This window comes from Malaclemys terrapin, chromosome 2 (assembly GCF_027887155.1).
Source record: "Malaclemys terrapin pileata isolate rMalTer1 chromosome 2, rMalTer1.hap1, whole genome shotgun sequence".
Classification (NCBI taxonomy): domain Eukaryota; kingdom Metazoa; phylum Chordata; order Testudines; family Emydidae; genus Malaclemys; species Malaclemys terrapin.
Window position 1 is genome coordinate 128577484 of NC_071506.1, and position 22760 is coordinate 128600243.

A 22760-nucleotide genomic window follows, 5' to 3' on the forward strand; every position below is an offset into this window, starting at 1 on the left:
ACTCGGACAACGGGCACGCTAGGACCTGTATCCTGACCACTCCGTGCTTTGCGTCTTATTCACTAGTCAGTGACTAAGTAGTGAAGTTGGTGAATGAGAAATTACAACCTTGGGGCCTGATTCTGATCTTGCACCAGGCTAGCTCCTTTGACTTCAGTGGAGTTAGTCCTCATTCACCTTGGGGTGCGAGAGCGGAGAACCAGACCTGTGCTCTGGCCAACGAACGACATACGGGCCAGATTTTCCACTGTTCCGCCCCTCCTGTAGCCCTTTGCCCGTGTACAAATCAAGTGTGCAGTGGGTGTGAAGTGCTGCCATTCTGACCTGGCAGTGCTTTGCCCCCTCTCTGCAATCAGGATGCATCTGTGCAAATGTGCCAGGAACAGCTGTGCTGGGTGCAGTCCAATTACTCCATTTTATGATGGATTAAAGAATTTCATAGCTGGCATGTCGATAATGAATCTCCCAAGGGGTACGTTTACCTCCAGCCAGCTGACGTTTCACTCGAGGTAGTTAGCAGCATGCTTGTAAAGGCTTGTGTGGACAGTGCCCATTGCCCAAACGTTTGTGGCTTCCCCTAGGGAAAGGTTTGGAGAAAATGGAGGTAAAACTCTAGTGCAGCCAAGCCACAAATGTTAAATCCACAGTTCTAGGAGCTAACTGCAGGGATACTCAGGGCCGCTTGACAAGCTCCTCCAGCAGGGAATATGGCTCTGCCAGCCTTGTCAGCCAGCACTCTCCTGTCCCCCAATTCAAGCACCAAGAGCTTAAGAAATTCATTTGGTAGCAAACACGTTGGAGGAGTGAATGCAGAGACTCCAGATGGCTTGGCAAAATAGCACTGAAAGCTCCCATGGTGTTTCCAGCATGTTGGATTCACCCGCTTCTACATGGATTGATCGGTCCTGCCATTCATTCCAGACAAAGCAAGCAGCTCCGCTGTCTGTGCTCTGCCCATGCACCCTGCCGTGTAAACATGCCAGCAACAGCTGTGTTGTGTGCAGTTAATCACACCCAATTACTCCATTTTATGATGGATTAAAGAATTTCATAGCTGGCATGTCCCAAGCTAGCAAATATTTATGCAAGTGAGAAGCCCTCCCTGTGGCTGAGGGGTCTACTCCCCTGAGATCTGAGCCCTCACAGTCTCATTCACATCATGCTGCTCAAGCTTCCTGCTAGAACTTTTTCGGTTTTCAACTCACAAACTTAGTTCAAGAGCAAACCCTACAAGCCAGATCCTGCAGGATCTCCCACCTTGTATGGAGGGGGAATTTTCCTTTGAAAAATGGGGTTCCAGAGGCCTCAGGGAAACTTCCCCGTCCCCCTGGATGTGGAAGATCCTGCTAGCAAAAGCGGTGTGAGCAGGGCTTGACTGTAATGGAGGGAAGGAAGAGTAAAGCCCAGAGCAAACAGATGCAAGAAGAAGTCAAGGAGAAAGAGCGAGAATGACGTGAAAGGCCCTCGCGCTGATTTGGGAGTTATGTAGGTAACCAAGAGGGCGTTCCCTGAATCCTTTACTGTGTATTTATCACCCTCCAGTCGTACGTCATTTGCGCAAACAGAGCAGCAGGCAGTCTGGTAGATGAGTGAGCCTGTGAAAATGTGCTCCTTGAGAGAGAGAACACAGTTACAGGCTTGTCATAGGTAAATCTGCTGCAATTCTAATAACGCCGATAGGCAATGTCCTTGCTCTAGGCCTGCTCCTCTCTGCCCAGCATGGCTTGATATGCTGTGCTCATCGCAGTGCTGAATATGTATCACGCAGCAGTCATTTCTGAGCAGCCCCCGGGGTTTGTTCAAGATGGTAAACTCGTAGATGCAAGGGAATGAGAATGCTGTGTCCTCCATTGGCAGCTACCATCTGCGAGAGAAGCAAGGACACTTCTCATTGGTGTTGTGGAATTTGCCAGTTGGCAGAGATGCTGCAAAGCTCTATCCATGTTCCCATCCCTGTAGCATAGTATCTCAGCTCAATGGGGTCTCCCCAGGAGTGCATGGGCAGAGCCGCTGCACTGGGAGGCTTCTACATCTCCTAAGCCCTAGGAAGGCCTGGCTCTAGTCTGGCTCTTAGTGGGCTGGTACAGTGAGGGGAGGGCCTCGGGTGAAGATGTGGGGTTTCTGCACAGGGCATGGTGAGAAGCAATAGGTGCCTCTCAGCCCATAAACTGAAGCCATGAGTGGGCCCAGAGGGCCTGCACTGGAGCTCTGAGCCTGCCCCTAGACTTGGGAATAGATTCTATCCATGAACCTCACAGCACAGCGGCAAGTCCTCTACCGTTATGTGGGATTTGCAACTCTTCCAAGTGCATGCTGAGATCTATCCCATTTCCCAGGTGTGGCTTTAGCCTGGCCCTCTTGTACCCGAGTCAAAACACTTTTCACAGCAACTCTACAATAATGCATTGCCCACCCTGCAGCAACCAACCAGCCCACTGACAGCCCTGCATTGACAGAGAGGAAAACATGGATAAGAAAAACAGGCCAGTTTCAGGCTTCCAAAAAACGAACTATAAACAAGAATAGGTTCATAGATTCCAAGGCCAGAAGGGACCAGTGTGATCATGACCTCCAGCATAACCCCAGCATTGAACTTCCCCAAAATAATTCCTAGAGCCGATCTTTTAGAAAAACATCCAGGGGAACGGCCTTGGAAACAGTGATGTATGCTTTGGCAGCCTCCCTCCCACTGCTAACTCAGACACAGGAAGCTGCTGTCGGGGGATAGAGCTAGTGCGGAATATATACGGTAAAGCTCAATTCACCACTGGTATAAGAGGACTTGATGCCATTTACATCAGTGATTGGAACTGCTTACACCAGGGCAGAATTTGGCCAATAAGATCTAAAGAACAAGCATACATTCATACAGCGTGGTCTGAACAAGCCAGGCCCAATTAAATTGACTCATTTAAAGGTGTCAGGGGGAAATAAGCACGTCCACATTATTCAGGCATATCCACTTTGGACTAATAAATGCACAGATCTGGTTGGTGTATGTCTCCCTAGGGCGCTGAATCCTGCAGCCTCCCAAGCAGGTTCCCTACGTGTAATAATGTGGGCTTCTTCTGATCACTCTATCAGGTTTGCTCAGGTAGCCGGGCAAGGCACATTCCCCTGGGAGCGGTGGTACACCGCTAGTGCCACCCGCTATCTGGCAGTGGTCAGGCTGTGTCTGCATGTCAAACAAAATTCCAAAATAGTCAACCCTTTGAAGGCAGGAATTTCCCTGACAGCCACTAAATTAATGTTCAAGAGGGCACATGCCTGGGTCCATGACTTCCAGAGCACAGTGAAACTCTGATTGCGGGTAAAGAGTACAATGGCAAGGCGCTGAGCATCTGCGCAGTCTGCCCCGTCCACTGAAATGCAGTCACTGCCGACAGCGGGAGCCTCGCATCTGCTTAGGAGATGTGTTATAACAGTAACAGTGAAGAGCCCTAGTAATTAGATATGTCACAGTACAGAATAGGTCACAGGGCTCTGGCATGTTGCCTCTTCCTCCCTTCTGATGCTGCACTTCTCAGTTAGCTGTAGAGAACAGCAGGTACTGTGGCTTTGAAGATGAAGCTGTCCAATATGACGGACGTACGGTTTGCAGACAGTTTAAGGCCCTTTTACACTACCCCAGTAACAGAGAATCACCTAAATAGTTCACTACTTTTGCCATTGCTTGGCCAAAGCAGAGATTTGGGAGACATGAAACCTGTGTTTCCTACTGTGATTTAAAATAATTCCCAGCAGGGGGGAGGAGAAAGTGGAGGACTCCAGTGCTTAGGTACCACAGTGATAGGAGCTGTAGAAATACTTAGATGGAGAGATGAGAAAGATTGCAATGTGATTGGCCAGCTGTTCTAAGAGAAAACGAGGGGGAGCTAGGTGCCAGGGCCCACTGAATAGGGCAGGGGACAGATAAGCAGCAGAGCAAGGTTTCATTCTGAGCTGCCAAGGACACTCAGGAAAGTTAATCCAAATTAACTTTTAAAAGCAGATTAGTCAAACCTCATTTCCACCTCTTAAACCTGTGTGGACCCTCTTATTCAGAATTAAAACAAATTAACTGAACCAAATTAAAGACACTTTAATTCTGAACAAGAACATCCACATGGGGTTAACACAGTTTAACTAATCCACTGTTAGTTAATTCAGATTAATTTTTTCAATTGTAGAGACACCTTTAGCCTCTCTGTGCCTTAGACTATCCCTCTGGAAATGGGGATAACAAAAAAGGGACAGGTTGTCATGTCCTCAGAGATCTAGGGCTGAAAACAGGACAGCGGCAGTAATATGTGTTAGGGGCCATAGCGTCCAACTCCTGTTCAGACTTAGCACCCAGCAGCTCCCCTTGTGACACCTATGGCCCAATGCCCTGAGCTAGATTGAAACTCTAGCCTCAACTCAATGGGACAGAGACTCTTATTATACATCCCCTACACCAAGGGGCCCTGATCCTTGAGTGGAGCCTTTAGGCCCTCATGGGACACAAATCCCGTTGTTAACACTGCAGAACATCTGGAGCATTCATCCTTACAGCATGAGAAACGCTCACCCCAAACCCACCCTTCCAAGGACCATCCCTGCAGCAAGGAGGTGGTGATAGGGAAGGCACCTCATGAAAGCACTGGTGGGTTAGATAGTCAGGGAGTTGTTGGCAGATACTTAACCATGAACTTGCCCCGGCAAGGGGGAAGAATAGTTTTGCCTACTCATCTCTAGCAATAGCAGCTTGGGTGCAGCTGACTGAACATGTTCCCATCTCTTAGTGTAGCACTCTGGGTTTCCAAGGATAAAGGGTTGCTGGATCACTTGTCTTCTCTGCACTTGTGGGGATGTTGTTTTAAAGAGACACAGAACAGAATACCTGAATTGAAACCGGGGTTTGTGAAGTCAGCACATGTAGTGTCAGGGAATGTGTCAAGAACGCAGGCCATTACAAATTTATTCTCCGCTTTATTCTCTGACAGCAGGCTGAGGTTAGATATTATGTTCATGCAGTCTTTGTGGAGCTGAGAAACAACATACATTTTCGACTCTGGCAGGTCACACAAGAAACACTATAAGTCAGGTCAAAACAGTGATCAGCATGCAGGAAAACAACTAGAAAGATAGCACCTGCTATCACATCTCAGGGGCATGGACCTGGGAAAATGAGATTATGAGCAACGGAGAACGTGCACAAACAAACAATAGCTTCTAACTCCTAGTAACTGTGGCTGAATGAGTTTGTCATGCAACACTGAACAAGTCTAGTTAATCAGTTGGAGCAAAAGAACAGCTCTGAGAGGGTCTCTCCTGCACCTTAATTCTAAACATTGTTCCTCACCCTTGTTCCACTGCACTTTCCACCCCTGGTAAATACAGAGCAAATTCTAATCAAGCAATAAACTCTAAATAAGCTTCTAAGCGTCTTTCTGAAAATGAGCCTAACTCGCTTTGGCATTTTAGAAAATTTTACAACAAAGGTGTGGGCTGATGACATTAAAAACTGGGTCATGTCAGATGGTTTGAGAGAAAAGCCTGGCACACCATATGGAAAACTAGGACTGCCCTGGTGAAACTGCAAGATTTGGTCACTATGGACTGGAAAAGTTATTTGGGCACCTAAAGATAGTCAGGGAGTTGTCACAGAAGCTTTTGAAATCACATTAGAGACCTAAGCAGGTCAGGTATCTAATGCCCCTTCCCCTGCTGCATCTCTAGTGCATAAATACCTTTGAAAAGCTAGCCCTTAAGCCAAATCACATTAGTATAGCGACACAGAACACACATCGTAACCCTCTTAACACAGATATCAAACAGGGTTACAGCATGGTTCTCAGACATACTCATGACACACTTCTAGCCACACAAGCAAGCAAAGAACACACCACAACATGGTCTGGACCCATAACTATTACTGTGCCCCCCTACGTCTGCATGTTGACTCCTCCTCCCCATCCAAACACAGAGTCCTCAACAGCACTCCCGCACCTGGGGCTTGTAAAGGCCTCCCTGTGAAGTCCAAGATCCACACATGGAAAAGGGGCAGAAAGACCTATTCTCCCCCTCTCCCACTGACCATTGCTCTTAAACGGGTCTTGTCTACACAGGGATCATAAGCACTTTGGGGCCTTCTATTTGCCCTGTACAGCACATTGCATACTTTAGGCATTGGACAGATAATTTGCACATGAACGTTGAGTGAGCACGTGCTCCAACGCATGTGCAAGCATCCAGGGTTGCTATGGGGTGGGGAGTGGGAAGGAGGAACGTTTCTTGATAGATGGTCTTGATCCTCTTGGAAGTTTTAGACAGGTGCCTAAAAATGTCCAAGTACCCACAGCATGCCTCCCTCTGGGAATTGCATAATTGTCCTTTAAGATCCAAGCCAGCTGGCTACTGCTGGATTTTTATTTAAATTGTCCTTGGAGGGAAAAGTGGCCAGAAACACTATCACTTCGAGGGGAGCATTTCAGCCTGCAGTGCTCAGAACACTGATGCAATTGCAATTTTATGCAAATGATTTATTAATAAGCATTTGCAGCCCTTCTGCATTTTGCTAGGAAGGGAACATTGTCTAGAGAGACTAGTGCAATGGAAAAACGCATCGCCTCAGAAACAGCTCAAGCATCCTTGCATATCCACTCATCAGGACACTTGAATGGCAGAGAGTGTTACTCGTGGGAGGTATTAGTCAAGTTGCTGCCCAGGAACTGTGCTTGAGCTCAGAAGAAGATGCTTCTGTTGCAAACAGTTGCCATTTGACAGGTGATAGCAAGTCAGTCAATCAAGTGTTTGGGGAGCTGGCTGCCTTTGTCCAGAGTACAGGGAAAGATTTTTTTTTTTTTTAAAATCATATAAAGAATTTAGAGATGAGCTCAAAGGGCTGAATTTTGCCATCCCAAAGTCCAGGCCTGCTCAGAGTGAGTGGTTGAGTGCGAGCCTGTCTCCAGCAGATATGATCTATTGGCTCAGGAAGCAAACAAGACCATGGGTCAGATCCCCAGCTGGTGTAAACTGGAGTAAAAACAGTGTAAATTTCAATGGAGTGACAAACCAGCTGGGGATACAGCCCAGGCCATCTTATTTTTTGCCTTTGGGTTTGAAATAAAATGTAGTAGTCTTCCAATATGGTAAGGGCCGTTCTAAGAGAATGGCGTTCAATTCTTCTCCATGTCCACTGAAGGTAGGACTAGCACCAATAGGCTTAATCTGCAGCAAGGGAGATTGAAGTTAGAAAGGTTTTACCTTCTGGCTAAGTAGAAGGATAGTTAAGTACCAGAACTGGTTACCTAGGGATAGGGTTACCATATTTCAGCAAGCAAAAAAGAGGACGGGAGGAGCCCCGCCCTAGCCCCGCCCCTGCCCCTCCCACTTCCCGCCCACCCCCCCAGAACCCCCAACCCTCCCCCCGTTCCTTGTTCCCTGACTGCCCCCTCCTGGGACCCCTGCCCCTAACTGCCCCCCAGGACTCCACTCCCTATCTAAGCCTCCCTGCCTCTTGTCCCCTGACTGCCCCAACCCTTATCCACACCCCCACCCCCAGACAGACCCCTGGGACTCCCACGCCCCATCCAACCACTCCCCACCCCCTGACAGTCCCCCCCAGAACTCCCAACCCATCTAAACCCCTCTGCTCCCTGTCCCGACTGCTCCGATCCCTCTCCCCACTCCTGCCCCCTGACAGCTCCCCCCCCAGAACTCCCAGCCCCCCACCCCCCCGCTCCTTGTCCCCTGACTGCCCCCTCCTGGGACCCCTGCTCCTAACTGCCCTCCAGAACCCCACCCCCTACCTAAGACTCCCTGTTCCTTGTCCCCTAACTGCCCCTTCCTAAGACCCCCCCCCCAACTGCCCCCCAGGACCCTACCCCCTACCTGTACCCTGACTGCCCAAAACTTTCTCCACTCCCCCCAAAAAGCCCCCCCCCGTTTCTTGACTGCCCCCTTCAGAACCTCCCTGCCCCTTCTCCTGCCCCCTGGCCCCCTTACCCTGCTGCTTAGAACAGGGTGTTGGGCTCTGTGCCAGCCGGACACGTGGCTGCGCTCCCCAGCACAACAAAACCCGGTCCCTGGCCCTGCACAGTGCTGCCGGACCGGGCTGCAGGGGAGAGCTGCCCTTGTATCAGCACAAAGTGCTCTCGCTCCCGTTTTGCTATGCTGCATGGCAGAAACCGCTCCCAGTTGCAAAAGGGGAGGGCTGCACTTTTGCTGATACACTTGCTCAGAATGCAGGGCAGAGCTCCTCTGCAGCTGCTCTGCAGTCCAGCCCGGGACTTTCCTGCAGCCCTCCCAGCCGCTCGCTCTGCTCTGCCGGGGGAGGGGGGAAATCCCGGACATTGTGAGTGCTTTACAAATTCCCCCCGGACGCTATTTTTAGCACAAAAAGGAGGACATGTCCGGGTAAATCCGGACGAATGGTAACCCTACCTAGGGAGGTTGTGGAATCCCCATTGTCACAGCTCAGAACAATCACACCTATATTCCCCCTCTATGGTAGGGTTACCATATTCTGTACCTCCAAATGGAGGACACTCCACGGCCCCCGCCCCCGCCCCCAGCCCCGCCCATACCCCCTCCCCAACCCCGCCCCCTCCCCAAAGTCTCCGCCCCCTCCCTTGCTTCCCGCGAACATTTGATTCGCGGGAAGCCTGAAGCAGGTAAGGAGGGTGTGGGGGGGAGGAGGCGCAGCCCAGGCTAGCCCCCCCGGCGGCTCCAGCCTGGGTCGGCCCCGGCCCACCACCCCCGGCCCGCCCAGCACTGCCGGACTCCGGCTCCCCGCGGGCCCGGCCCCCCGCCGGCCCGGCCGGCCCGGCCCCCCGCCGGCCCGGCCTGGCGGACCCGGCCCCCCACCGGCCCGGCCCCCCGCGGGCCCGGCCGACCCGGCTCCCGGCCGGCCCGGCTCCCGGCCGGCCCGGCTCCCGGCCCGGACCCCGGCCCGGCACCATGCCCCCAGCCCCGCACCGCCGGCCCCGGCCGAGCACCACCCAGCCCTCCCGATTTTCCCGGACATGCCCGGCTTTTGGGGATTTCCCCCCGGACGGGGATTTGAGCCCCCAAAAGCCGGACATGTCCGGGAAAATCCGGACGTATGGTAACCCTACTCTATGGTCCACCAAGGGCACCTGCTCTCAGGCTTGGTCTCCCCAGCCATCACCTCATTGGGCAGATGTGCAGCTCTCCCCGCTGGCTGGGGTTTTCTATGGCTGCACAGTTCCCTGCCTATACTGTGAATTCCCCAGCGAGCCAGCCTGTTTAAGTAGGCCTGCTTTGTGGTTTTTCCTCAAAAGCTATAAACAGCTTAATTGCCTACAGTGAAGTCACCACCCAGCTCTTTCTAAGCAAGCACATTTATTCTTAATGTTTTCTCTGTAATGCTTTTACCTTAAAACAATAAGAGCCAACATGCATACAGCTTACCAGGAGGTCACCCAACCTCCAACAAGGGTCTGGCAAGTCAACAGTCCTTCAAACCCCACGACAGGGTTCTTCTGTGGTTACAAGTTCATAATGGCTTTTGCTCAAAACAAGACCCCCTCCCATGAATAGATCAAGTCCCTCTATCCCTGCTCAGGAAGGATTGGGGCCTCCCTTGGACAGAACGTCCTGTCCATTTGGTGGATCAGAAAGCAGATCCTGAGTCAGTTTTAACTCTGGCTATTTACCGAAAGTCCTTTCTTGGTCTATTGGTCTCTAGAGAATCCAGTTTCAAGCAGCATATGCAATCCTCTCCAGGGAGGTACCACCACCTGGAGGGGTAACAACCCAAGTCAATTTGCCCAATCACCTCCCATAGTTTAGTCCCTGGAGGGCTGTAGTCCCCCTTCCCTATGGAATTACATACGATCCCTGGTAAACAGGGATACATAATCTTATTAAATTAAGGTTTGTCCAGGATATTGCAGGAAGTTACCATATCCCTCATACCCATCACTGGAGATTTTCAAGACCTGGTTAGACAAGCATCGGTCAGGGATGGCCTAGGTGTACTTAATCCTGGCTCAGTAAGGGGAATGGGCTAGAAGACCTCGAGGTCACTTCCAGCCCTACATGTCTATTATTCTCTGTTTTCCACTCTGGAACCTGGGTGGAGAATAGCAAGGGGACTAGTTCTTTACCAATCCTCAGCAGCTAACACAAATCCTGCCCCCCTCCCTGCTAGTCAGACAGATAAGGAGTCACAGACAGTAAGTCAATGGCAGTGGAAGATGCCTGTAGTCACTGGGGATTTAGCTATACGTGTTCAGCAATGCTTGCAGCCTGCAGGCAAATCGCCAGGCAAACAGATCCAATTAGGCAGCCATACCTAGGCTTAAACAACAAGCTAACGTGGAGCGAGGTGTTGCTCAGGACTGGAGTCCTGTTTCTTCAGTCTCTCAGGCTCCATTCAACCGTCACGTTTAAATGAGGAGCTGGTAATTATGCCACAGAGGATCTTTAACACAGCAGGGCATGAGGGAGGGCACTGAGTGATACAAGAAGAGAACTTCAGTGGGCCTGGAAACTCAAGAGATGTGTCTCTCTTGCATTAAAAAAAAAAAAAAAAATTAATTTGTCACCTGCCTCTTCTAAACCGGACCCTCCCCCCCACTCCTAATTATGCGTGCCCTGTGCCCCTGCAATCTGACATCTGAGAGCCAAGGAACACCCCAGCTCCATGAATCATATCAGAAGTGGGACTCAGATTAAAGGAGCTTCACAGGTCATGGAGGTTCTAACATGCTGGGGTTTCATATCGCTTTTGGTACATCTCAGAGCTCAACAAGAGCTACTGACAACCACACAAGGGGATGGAGCCATCGCCTCATTCTGAGAGACATCCCGGATGTTTGCTCAGCACTGTACAAACTGGAGAGGAAAACACTCTGCTCCCGGGAGTTACTAGTCTGGAACAGACAATGTGCATTTTAAGTGTTTTCAAGTGTCAGACTAGACACCTTGTTACTATAGTCCAGCATTCAGATCCCGCTCCACCTCCAACACGCATCCTTAGAGCTAGTCAGCAATGAGGGGAGAGGGCTAAGTGACTGGAAAAAGAGGCTTTGCAACAGGCCTGGATGACCTCTGAGTCAAGCTATTTTGGACCAAAGGGAGCAGTGAATCCCAAACCCCTGTTGTGCCCCCACTGACGGGCAGCAGCTTCCTCATGTTGATATGACTAAGGTCTGGTCTATACTACCCGCCTGAATCGGCGGGTAGAAATCGACCTCTCGGGGATCGATTTATCGCGTCCCGTCGGGACGCGACAATCGATCCCCGAATCGGCGCTCTAACTCCACCAGCGGAGGTGGTAGTAAGCACCGCCGACAAAAAGCGGCAGAAGTCGATTTTGCCGCCGTCCTCACAATGGAGTAAGTCGGCTGCAATATGTCGAATTCAGCTACGCTATTCACGTAGCTGAATTTGCATATCTTAAATCGACTCCCCGCTGTAGTGTAGATGTACCCTAAGACTCCAGCTTGAGCGTCTCTGCTGATCTCAGCCCGGTGCCACGGATTCACTTTCGCAAAGAAATAGGAGTGTTTTTTAAACATAGCCCCATCTCAGCAGCAGAATCCAAGCAGGCAAACATCCACAACGATGTTTATATTCGGAGAGAAAAATATCTGACAGGCACCGCATTCAACTGTCATTAGGAGAGACTGCAGAACCTTCCTCTTCAAAAAAAAAAACCCCTTCCGCCAGTGCAAGAGAGATGTTCAACACTGACCCCTACCTATCAAGCATGACCCCTTACAAGTTAAAAGCCCCATTTAAAAAAAAAATCAAGCAGTGAGCTACAGGGGGGAAAAAGGGAAATACCTCTAAGGTTTTACCTTAGAAGGGAGAAGAGACCGTGAGTTCCACTAAGGAGCTGGTTATTGCTATTGATTTACAGAAGGCGCTTAGTTATTACAGCAACGGGAGGAAAAAAATCCTTCAACAGACAGGCAGGGTTTGAAATACAGCCGCACGAGTCTCCCACCCCAGCATGCAGAGTGCTTTTACTCTTGATATTGCAATACAGGATTTCTCAGCTCACTGCCCCATCTGAGATCAGTAAGATGTGAGCAATGTTGCTTCACCACCTAGTTTTGCCCAGTCTATTGACTAGTGGTATTTAACATTGCCAGACCCTTCAGAAAATGCGAATTCTTTTTGGGGGGCTTTAAATGAGCTTAAGAGTGTGTCTGGATCTTTGGCAGCAGGGGGAATCCTTTTAAGGCTAAGCAGATGCAGAGAAGATGAGGGTGCAAAGAAACAGAAATGGGATATAGAGTCTAGGATTTGTTCAGCAGGAAGAAGCCCTGCAGAGGCCCCAGAACTGCAAAGGGAGGTGAACACCACAATGAGCTATGTGTGGGATTTGCAGAGCTGCATAGAGGATATGGATGCCCAGGCCAAGATTTTTGAAGATAGGCTCTCAAGGGCATATTTCAGCACTAGAATCAAAGCAGTCTGATTTTCACATGCAATGAGAACCCAGCAGCTTCCACTGAAGTCTGGAATTTGTGGGTCTCAGCACTTTGAAAGTGAGGCTTCTTATTTAGATGGTGGCATTTCCAGAAGGAAATAATAGGTCTTGAATGCCAAAAATCCCTTGATTTTGAGGGAATTATGTGCCCCCAAGTCCTTGAAACTTTTGGAAATCGCATCCCAAGTGTCTACGTCCTGAGGTGCTTATGTTCAGGCTGCCAGGTTTGGGAATTTTGGTGTCTTATTGGTGACATTTTACATTAATAGGATACCATTATAAATGGTTAGAAAAGGGTCTAATTTCATCAGCATGTCACAGATGAGTCACGTGAGGATTGTTATAAGCAATATTATTCATCTGTTGGACCCAAACAAATGGAATAACCATTTAGTAACACCTAGCAACTGCACCATCCTTCAACTGTTTACAATGTAGCCTAGTACAAGAAACACCCTTTTATTTATTAATTGGGGTCCCAAGATGGTCCCTAGCATTGATTAGAATTCACTGAAGACCCAGGCAGATCTTGGCTATGCCTCAATGCCAACAAGCAGATTGTGTGTTTTATAATGAGGTTTCAGGCAGGTCCTTTGAAGACTTTCCAAATCCCGTTTCTGCTCTGTGAATTGCCACAAAACAGAGTCCATCTCTTACAAGGACACCTGTACCAAGGCTCCTCATCCTGGAATGGTGGCTCATTAACATTTCCATCTATTAGACTATGCTTCTCAGGGATAAAACCCTTACTTCCCTCCTTTTCCTGCCACATCAATACCTGTAAATTGCAGAGAATAAAGTGTTGCGGTTTACAAAGATTTTTCAAAAACATCTTACTGCTTATAAATATAAAAATCAAACAATCCACCCACACCTCCAGTCTTCTCAACCAAGCACGGATAGCAGGCCTAGAGAGGGGCTCTTTGTAGAAGTGTAGACGCTAGGGAGGATTTTTCAAAGCATAGATTCTCTGTGTGTTGGGTGTGCAGATCACTTGTGTATGATCTTTTCCACCTCCTTTCACTTGTGCATGCAAACAAGATATTGGGGGGGGGGGAGAAGGGGAAGGTTATGGTCACGTATATGCAAGCCTTAGGGCACAAAAATGATGTGTGCAAGTGATTGTGTGCAGAAAGAGGAGACTGGCTGAGAAACACCTAAGGCTGAACTTTCAAAGGTAAAAAGAACAGGAATACTTGTGGCACTTTAGACACTAAAATTTATTTTGGCATAAGCTTTTGTGGGCTAAAACCCACTTCATGCATGCATCTGATGAAGTGGGTTTTAGCCCACAAAAGCTTAACAAATTTATTTGGGCATAGTCTCTAAGGGCTGATCTACACTGTGGGGGGAAGGGGGAAATCGATCTAAGATATGCAACTTCAGCTACGAGAATAGCGTAGCTGAAGTAGACGTATCTTAGATCGAATTAAAATTACTTCGCGTCCTCGCGGCACGCTGTGGCTCCCCCGTCGACTTTGCTTCTGCCTCTCACCGAGCTGGAGTTCAGCAGTCAACGGGAGAGCGATCGGGGATCAATTTATCGCATCTACACTAAACACTATAAAATCGATCCCCAATCGATTGTAGTGGCACCTTAGGGTACATCAAGTACTCCTCATTCTTTTTGCTGATACAGACTAACACAGCTATCACTGTGAAATCTTTCAAAGGTAAGAGGCCAGCGGGTCTAACACATCCAATCTATTTCCACATTGCTTGCTGCAGGCAGTTTGAGACCTTGGTCTGTTTATTATTATGTGTATTGCTTGCAGCCCTAATCAGTAACACCCCATTGTGCTAGGCATGGCACCCAGATAACAAAGACTGTCATCCATAAAAGGCTTACAGTCTAGCTGAAAAGTCTCTGCAAGCCTGAGAAGTTCTAAAACCTGTGCTAAAGCATTTGAAGTTCTGGCTCTGCCATGAACAAACCCAGTTTTACTGACAGTAATTTACTATGATTAACATTCTAGAGTTAGAGAGCACATGGGAGAACATTGCATTAGTTACTTACAACACAAACACACAATGCACCCATAACCAGCCGGCAGGGAAAAATAAACAATTTGCTGTAAGAAACAAGCAAATATTGTCATGTGCACCTGGCAAGGAAGAGAAAACGGTGATCTGACATTTCAAGAGATGGCACAAGAAGCTCTCAATCTGCGAAGGAAAATATAAGCATGTTAGGGATCAGAGGAGACAAAACCACCACTTCGGTACTGAATTCAGACTGACATGCACAATGGCTGTAGAAAATCAGAGGGGCAGGGAGCTTGAAGTGGGGAATGCAGAAGAGGCCCAGAAAGGTAAAGAGGTGAACATTAAAGGGAAGCAATACGATTGTGATCCCAGTACTGCACATGCTGCCTTAGTGAACCCACCCAGAATGGCTCATCTACAGGAGGAGATTATGCTGCACCAAGATGAGCCTAGCGGAAGATAACAATCAGGCCATGTTGCTTTGTAAGTGGCCTGTAAACCCGCAGGAAAATGTTTCCCAGCATGGCCTGGGGGTGGGCTTTATTAAGACAAAGCATGTCTAGAGAAAGGAAGCAAGGAGGATTTCTGAAGGGGGCTAGATCCCTCTTGTTCTAGCACTTGGGTTCTGAGCACTCACATCTCCCAGTTATTTCAGCAGGATTTCTAGGTGCTTGTGCCTCTGAAGTCAGGCTGGTGGAGCAGGTAAGGAAGGGGGAAAACTCATTTGTCATCCAAAAATGGATTCTAAATAAAGAAAATTTGAAACTTTGGAAGTACAAGTTCTGCTTGGCTCAGACACACGCAAATTTGGGGCTGCGGTAGGTCTAAGTTTACTCCTAGAAGCAGAGCAAGTAGTTGCATTCATCTCTGGGCTAGGATGCTTCTGGATGCATGCACCTGACAACCAAAATAAGATGTGCTCCTGTATTAGAAGGCTGAGATGGACCCTCTTGATTTAGAAACATTTTAGATTCCCCCCCCCCCCCCCAGGGAAAACTAAAATCAGGGGTTCTAATGAGGGAAAGACAAGGGCCTGGGAAATATTTCACCAAAGCCAGCATTAAAAAAGTTGACACCCCAAAGCTTCCCCAGAGTCTCCCACCTTTCTGGGAAGCCCCATGTGATTCACCTTTCAAGGAGTCCATTACAGTTAGGGATGGACCTGAAGCAAACCCCTGGCTCTGAACTTTTCCAAACTATGGAGTGTTGGAAATCCAGATCCAGGTTGTGTGCCTGGGCCCCATCTGTCATGATAAACTCTGCCTTTGTTCAGGAGCTCTATTACAAAGTTAGTATTTTGTATCTGACAATTTATGCTGTTCTTATCTTGGCATTAACATAACCTATCATTGTGTGCAACGTGAGAGCCATGTTTACCATGTCTGGCACCTGCAAGAGAAGGTGCTGATTAGAGCCTTGTGATTTGCTAATGCACAACCATGGAGCTAGCAGGTGCTGAGCAGTAAATGCAAACTGCCTTCTCCAGAAGTCCTCCTCTGGCTTCTGATGGCTGCACTCACAGGAACACAGCAAAGTTCAAATGCCTGTTATTATAACTTTCAAAAAGTTATAGTTTGCCTAATTAACCATTTGGAACGGGATCCCAGACAAGTAGCAGCAACATGCTCTGTAATTAATATTCTCTTCGCAGCAGTCAAACCAGGTGTCTCTCCCTGGAGCATGGACGTGTGTGCAGAGGATGACACACGCACATGGGGAGTTGGCTTGGTACTCCGTTCAGCAATGCAAAAAGCTGTGAACAGCCAGACAGGAAAAAAAAAATGTCTTAAGGCTCAAAATTGCTCCTCAAAAATTTAAAGCAAGGAATGCTGAAAGTTCAGAAGGGCTATGCAAGGGAACAGCAGCCTCTCTGATCAGTGATAGGACATGGCTCATCATTGAAAAGGAAGGAGTCAATCTCCTCAAAACCTTGATATTTCCTTGAAAGTAACACAGGAAAGAATAGCAGTTAAAAAAAAAAAAAGCCTGGTGCATCCTCTTCTCGTTTAGCTGTGTAAGCTATGCTTAACATCCTCTGGGGCGGTCTCAGGATGTACCTTCTCCTTCCTTTTCCACATGAAGCTTGAGCCTGTATTCCCGTCCTCAAAGGCTCTCTAGAGAGTGTTTCTCAAACCCAGTACTGCACATGTTAACACCCATGTGGGTGGGGATTTCAAAATTGCCTGAGCAAGTCCATTTGGGAATTTGCTCCTAAATCTTAGATTTTCAGAAGCACCCATGTTGTCAGGGAGTGGGGAAAACCTGCTTGAAAATTAACCATATCATAGATTATCAGGGTTGGAAGGAACCTCAGGTGGTCATCTAGTCCAACCCTTTGCTCAAAGCAGGGCCAATCCCCAATTATGTTTTTTGACCCAGATCCCTAAATGGCACCCTCAGGCCTGGTCTACACTAGGCGTTTATGTCGAAGTTAGCGCCATTACATCGAATTAACCCTGCACCCGTCCACACTGCGATGCTATTTAGTTCGACATAGAGGTCTCTTTAATTCAACTTCTGTACTCCTCCCCGACGAGGGGAGTAGCGCTAAATTCGACATGGCCATGTCGAATTAGGCTAGGTGTGGATGGAAATCGACGCTAATAGCTCCGGGAGCTATCCCACAGTGCACCACTCTGTTGACGCTCTGGACAGCAGTACGAGCTCGGATGCTCTGACCAGCCACACAGGAAAAGCCCCGGGAAAATTTGAATTTGAATTCCTTTTCCTGTCTGGCCAGTTTCAATCTCATTTCCTGTCTGGACACCGTGGCGATCACAGCAGCACTGGCAACGATGCAGAGCTCTCCAGCAGTGATGGCCGTGCAGTCTGTGAATAGAAAGAGGGCCCCAGCATGGACTGATCGGGAAGTCTTGGATCTCATCGCTGTGTGGGGCGATGAGTCCGTGCTTTCTGAGCTGCGCTCCAAGAAACGGAATGCAAAGATCTATGAGAAGATCTCAAAAGACATGTCAGAGAGAGGATACAGCCGGGATGCAACGCAGTGCCGCGTGAAAATCAAGGAGCTGAGACAAGGCTACCAGAAGACCAAAGAGGCAAACGGACGCTCCGGATCCCATCCCCAGACATCCCGTTTCTACGAGGCACTGCATTCCATCCTCGGTGCGGCCGCCACCACTACCCCACCACTGACCGTGGACTCTGAGGATGGGATATTGTCCACGGCCGGTTCCTCGGACATGTTAGCGGACGGGGAAGATGAGGAAGGAGATGAGGAGGGCGAGGCAGTCGGCAGCGCTCACAACGCTGATTTCCCCGACAGCCAGGATCTCTTCATCACCCTTACAGAGATCCCCTACGAAGCGTCCCCAGCCGTTACCCCGGACACAGAATCTGGGGAAGGATCAGCCAGTAAGTGTTGTAAACATCTAAACATTTATTTTTAACAGAACAGGAATATTAACAATTAAAAGAATGGGTTGTTCATGATTACTTTGCCCTAGGCACTTAACGGTTCAGTCATGGGCAGTGCAAGTTTTGAAAAAAAAAATCTAGCAATGTCCGGTTTTCCGTGATTGTCCTGCCCAAGCCGCTCTACTGTTTAGTCCCTGCTACTGCAGCTAGAGTAAAATGCGGTCTATATGTGCAGGGATAGAGCAGTAATCCTCCCGGGACATCTCGATGAAGCTCTCCTGGAGGTAATTGGAAAGCCGTTGCATGAGGTTCCTGGGGAGAGCGGCCTTATTGGGTCCTCCGAAGTACGAGACGTTGCCGCGCCACGAGACTATCAAGTACTCGGGAATCATTGCTCTGCACAGCAGGGCGGCATACGGCCCTGGTCTTTGGAGGCTTTCCCGGAGCATTCTCTCTCTCTCTCGCTGTCAGAGATCCTCATCAGGGTGATGTCGCCCATGGTGACCTGCTTTGAATTAGGTAGGGGAATGTTAGTGTTGGGACTGCTTGCTCGTTCCTTTACAGAACTGTAACCGCTGGTTTGCAGCCACGCGGTGGAGGCGGGAGAGGGGCTGCCGAAAGGGATCGTTCCTGGGGACAGCCGCGAGGGGGTGGGACAGGGGCAGAGTTCCCGCTTGCCGGATTGCTGGCAGCAGGGACTGACATTGCTTTAAATGTGAAATGAGGCCAGTGGTAATATAAAAGTTTTAAACTGCCACAAGTCTACGGCTTACCATGTCTACCTGCAACAGAAATTCCGTTGTGCTGCCCCGCTTCTCAAATGTGCTGTGCAAGACCCCAGGCACTGAATGCGAAGGCCGAGAATTCGACCTTGTGCTGAGTGCGCATGTGATAGGTGCTGTGCATGGTCTTGTTCACAGAGAAAGACTATGTTCTTTGTTCACAACTACATTTATCTTTCTGAGGAATTCACTCCCTTTTTCCCATTCCCACAGCCACATCTGCGACTGTCTCACAACGTAGCCTGGCATCACACTCCCAGAGGCTAGCGAAGATTAGGCATAGGAAGAAGAGGACACGGGAGGACATGTTCTCTGAACTTATGGCCTGTTCCCAAGCCCAGGCAGCACAGCAGACCCAGTGGCGGGAGAAATTGACCCAAATGCAGCAAGCAAACATGGATCGGGAGGAGAGGTGGCGGCAGGAAGACCAGCAGGCGACTCAAACGCTGCTTGGACTACTGAGGGAGCAAACAGACACGCTCCGGCGCCTTGTGGATGTTCTGCAGGAACGGAGGCAGGAGGACAGAGCCCCGCTGCAGTCCATCTCTAACCGCCCTCCCCCGCCACCAAGTCCCATACCCATCTCACCCAAAGTGCAAAGAAGGAGAGGCGGCAGAGTCCCTGCTAACTCTCACTCCACCCCTGCAGAGAGCTCTAGTAGCAGAAGGCTCTCATTCCCCAAAACTTGAAAAGTTCTTTCCTTCCCGCCTGACACAAGCCCCCGTCCAAGTTTCACCTCCCACTTCCATGTGTAGTTGATAATAAAAAATACGTTTCTGTTAACTACTGTTTCAATCATGTTCTTTTGGAGGAGGAGGGGAAAGGGGGTTGGTAATTGGACAGGACAGTCACCTTTGGCAGGGTACATAGGCGGGGGCAGGCACAGCAGCAGGGCACATACACAGTGCAGTGATGCAGTGACTAGTTACCCTGGTTAGTCTGGGAGGTTGTTTTCATGTTATGTGGTGGGGGGTGTGTTGCTCTGTGACTTTGTGGCGGGGGAGGGCAGTTACAGATCTTAAGCGGCGGTCCTTATGCAGGATCACAGAGCCACGCAGCAGGGGATCTGTAACCGTCCTCCCCCTGCCACAAAGTCACATAGCCCCCCCATACACACAGTCCCGATCAGGAGGGGTGACAGGCTCCGTTGAAACAACCATCCCACCGCAGCGGAGCCCGTCAATCCTTGAGTTTAGAAGCTTCATTCGCGTCACTACACTACACCCGCTCCGCACCACAGTCTGCGTCCCAGTTTTAAAAAATTCCCGCGAAAACAGTATTAAAGAAAACGGTGTGCATTAACAAAGTAGAACTATTTTTATTTCGAAACGTGTGTTGGAAGGGGGTGAAGGGGGTATGTAACTGGAGAGGTTAGTCAACATTAACTGGGTAAAGAAACGGGGGCAGGTTCAGCTTCTCTGTACACAAACTTAAAAGTCACAGGTTACCCTGCTCACTCAGGAACCTAGCTTTCAAAGCCTCCCGGATGCACAGCGCGTCCCGCTGGTCTCTTCTAATCGCCCGGCTGTCTGGCTGTGCGTAATCAGCAGCCAGGCGATTTGCCTCAACCTCCCACCCCGCCATAAAGGTCTCCCCCTTGCTCTCACAGAGATTGTGGAGCACACAGCAAGCTGCTATAACAATGGGGATATTGGTTTCGCTGAGATCACAGCGAGTCAGTAAGCTTCTCCATCTCCCCTTGAGACGGCCAAAAGCACACTCCACCACCATTCTGCACTTGCTCAGCCGGTAGTTGAAGAGTTCTTTTTCAGTGTCCAGGGCGCCAGTATAGGGCTTCATGAGCCAGGGCATTAGCAGGTAGGCTGGGTCCCCGAGGATGACTATAGGCATCTCCACATCCCCAACAGTTATTTTGTGGTCCGGGAAGTAAATACCTTGTTGCAGCCGTCTAAACAGACCAGAGTTCCTGAAAACACGAGCGTCATGAACCTTGCCCGGCCATCCCACGTAGATGTTGGTAAAACGTCCCCTGTGGTCCACCAGTGCTTGCAGCACCATGGAAAAATAGCCCTTTCGGTTAATGTACTGGGTGGCCTGGTGGTCCGGTGCCAGGATAGGGATGTGAGTTCCATCTATGGCCCCACCGCAGTTTGGGAATCCCATCGCTGCGAAGCCATCTATGATCGCCTCCACGTTTCCCAGGGTCACTACCTTTGACAGCAGTACATCAACGATTGCCTTGGCTACTTGCATCACAACAACCCCCACGGTAGATTTGCCCACCCCAAACTGGTTCGCGACTGACCGGTAGCTGTCTGGCGTTGCAAGCTTCCAGAGGGCTATGGCCACTCGCTTCTGTACACTCAGTGCAGCTCGCAACCGGGTGTCATTGCGCTTCAGGGCAGGGGACAGCAACTCACAAAGTTCCAGGAAAGTTCCCTTCCGCATGCGAAAGTTTCGCAGCCACTGGGATTCATCCCAGACCTGCAGCACTATGCGGTCCCACCACTCAGTGCTTGTTTCCCGTGCCCAGAATCGCCGTTCCACGGCATCAACATGACCCATTGCCATCGTGATGTCCTCGGCGCTGGGTCCCCTGCTTTCTGAGAGGTCTGTGCTACTCTCAGACTTCAGGACATCACCGCGGTAACGTAGCCTCCTCACCTGACTTTTCTGCATCTGCCTCAGGGAAACCTGTATAAGCTGCGAGGCGTTGAGAGCGGCCACAACTGCAGCGATGGTCGCAGCGTGCTCCATGCTCGCAGTGCTGTGGCATCTGCGCTGTCAATGACTGGAAAAGTGCGCGAACTGATTTCCCGCCGGCGCTTTCAGGGAGGGAGGGCGGGAGTGATGGACGGATTACGACAGTTACCCAAAAGCACCCTCGACACATTTTCTTACCCAGAAGGCATTGCCGGCTACACCCAGAATTACAATGGGCAGAGGGGACTGCGGGAACTGTGGGATAGCTGACCACAGTGCACCGCTTCGAATGTCGACGCTTTCACCGTTAGTGTGGACTCACAGTCGAATTACTGTCCTTAGTGTGGACACAGACGTTCGACTTTGCAATATCGATTCCAAAAATTCGATGCAAGTAAATTCGAACTACTCTCGTAGTGTAGACAAGGCCTCAAAGATTGAACTCACAACCCTGGGTTTAGCAGGCCAATGCACAAACCACCAAGCAATCCTTGCCCCCCAAATGCTTCTTGTACTGCATCCTGAAATTTGCTAATCTGGGGCTCAAGTGATCCTTCGGGGGCAGTGAGTTCCGGGAGCTCTGCAAATACACCTCCCAGCTAAAGACCTGCGAACTCAGTCCCAAGATCTGACAGCAAGAACCTCCCAGCAGATCTTAAGTGCTGTGAAAACAGAAGGGGGAGAGGGAGAGGCATCTGCCAGGTGACTGGGTCCCAGGTCATTCAACATTTTCAATATTGTCATCAACTCCAGCTGCATTCAGATGTCAACAGGCAGCTGATGCAGAGACCCAGCCACAGCATGATGTGCTAAGAGCGAAGTCACCTGCCCAACCGGAGATTCAGAATGATGCTCATGGCTGGGGTGAAGCAGCAAGTTAAAACTTCAGGAGAAGCAAGTTAACAGCGGCTATTGCAACAGAGCAGTACATTTGTGTGAGGATAACTCTAGTCTCAAACAGTTCAGTCCACACATACAGCTGCATTTCACAAGCTTCCTTGTTCTCATGGTTTCAATGAAAGACAAACGCTTCAATCCACAAAAGCAAAAAAGTCTTCCTTGCATTTCTCATTCCATGCAGGAAAGTCTAGAATCAGTGCTGACACCTACTGATAGGAGAGAAGAGAAACCTGGATACATTTAATTCTACAGACTTCTCAGCTCCAAATTTGCAGGGAGATGGAAGGGTATTCATTAAAGTCACCTTCTGGACAAGTCTTCTCATGGCCCATCTGTCTAGGTAATAATTAGTGCTAACTTAGAGTTTAACTGGGTTTTATATGGACTGTGCCTAGCAGTCACAATCAGCGTTATGGCCTGGACAGTACAGGACAAAACCGGAGGTGGGTGTGTTAGGTAAAAAGCAAGTCCTTACTCACCTCTCCAGCACCCGAAGTCTGGTCTCTGACAGATTGTGAGCCCCATACCAAGTCCTTACTCACCTCTCCAGCACCCGAGTTCGTGCGGAGTTGGTATGGGGCTCACAATCTGTCAGAGACCAGACACCAATTCGTTGATCAACG

At 49.5% G+C, this 22760-nt stretch overlaps 1 protein-coding gene across 1 annotated transcript; it reads left to right on the plus strand.

The window, feature by feature from the left end:
• Positions 1–17393: 17393 nt before the first annotated feature.
• LOC128832312 (uncharacterized) lies at positions 17394–19356 on the plus strand. The gene is made up of 2 exons (XM_054019589.1): positions 17394–17788; positions 18787–19356. The coding sequence occupies exons 1-2, from the start codon at positions 17617–17619 to the stop codon at positions 19260–19262; spliced, it is 648 nt and encodes a 215-aa protein (XP_053875564.1). The 5' UTR covers positions 17394–17616; the 3' UTR covers positions 19263–19356.
• Positions 19357–22760: the final 3404 nt, after the last annotated feature.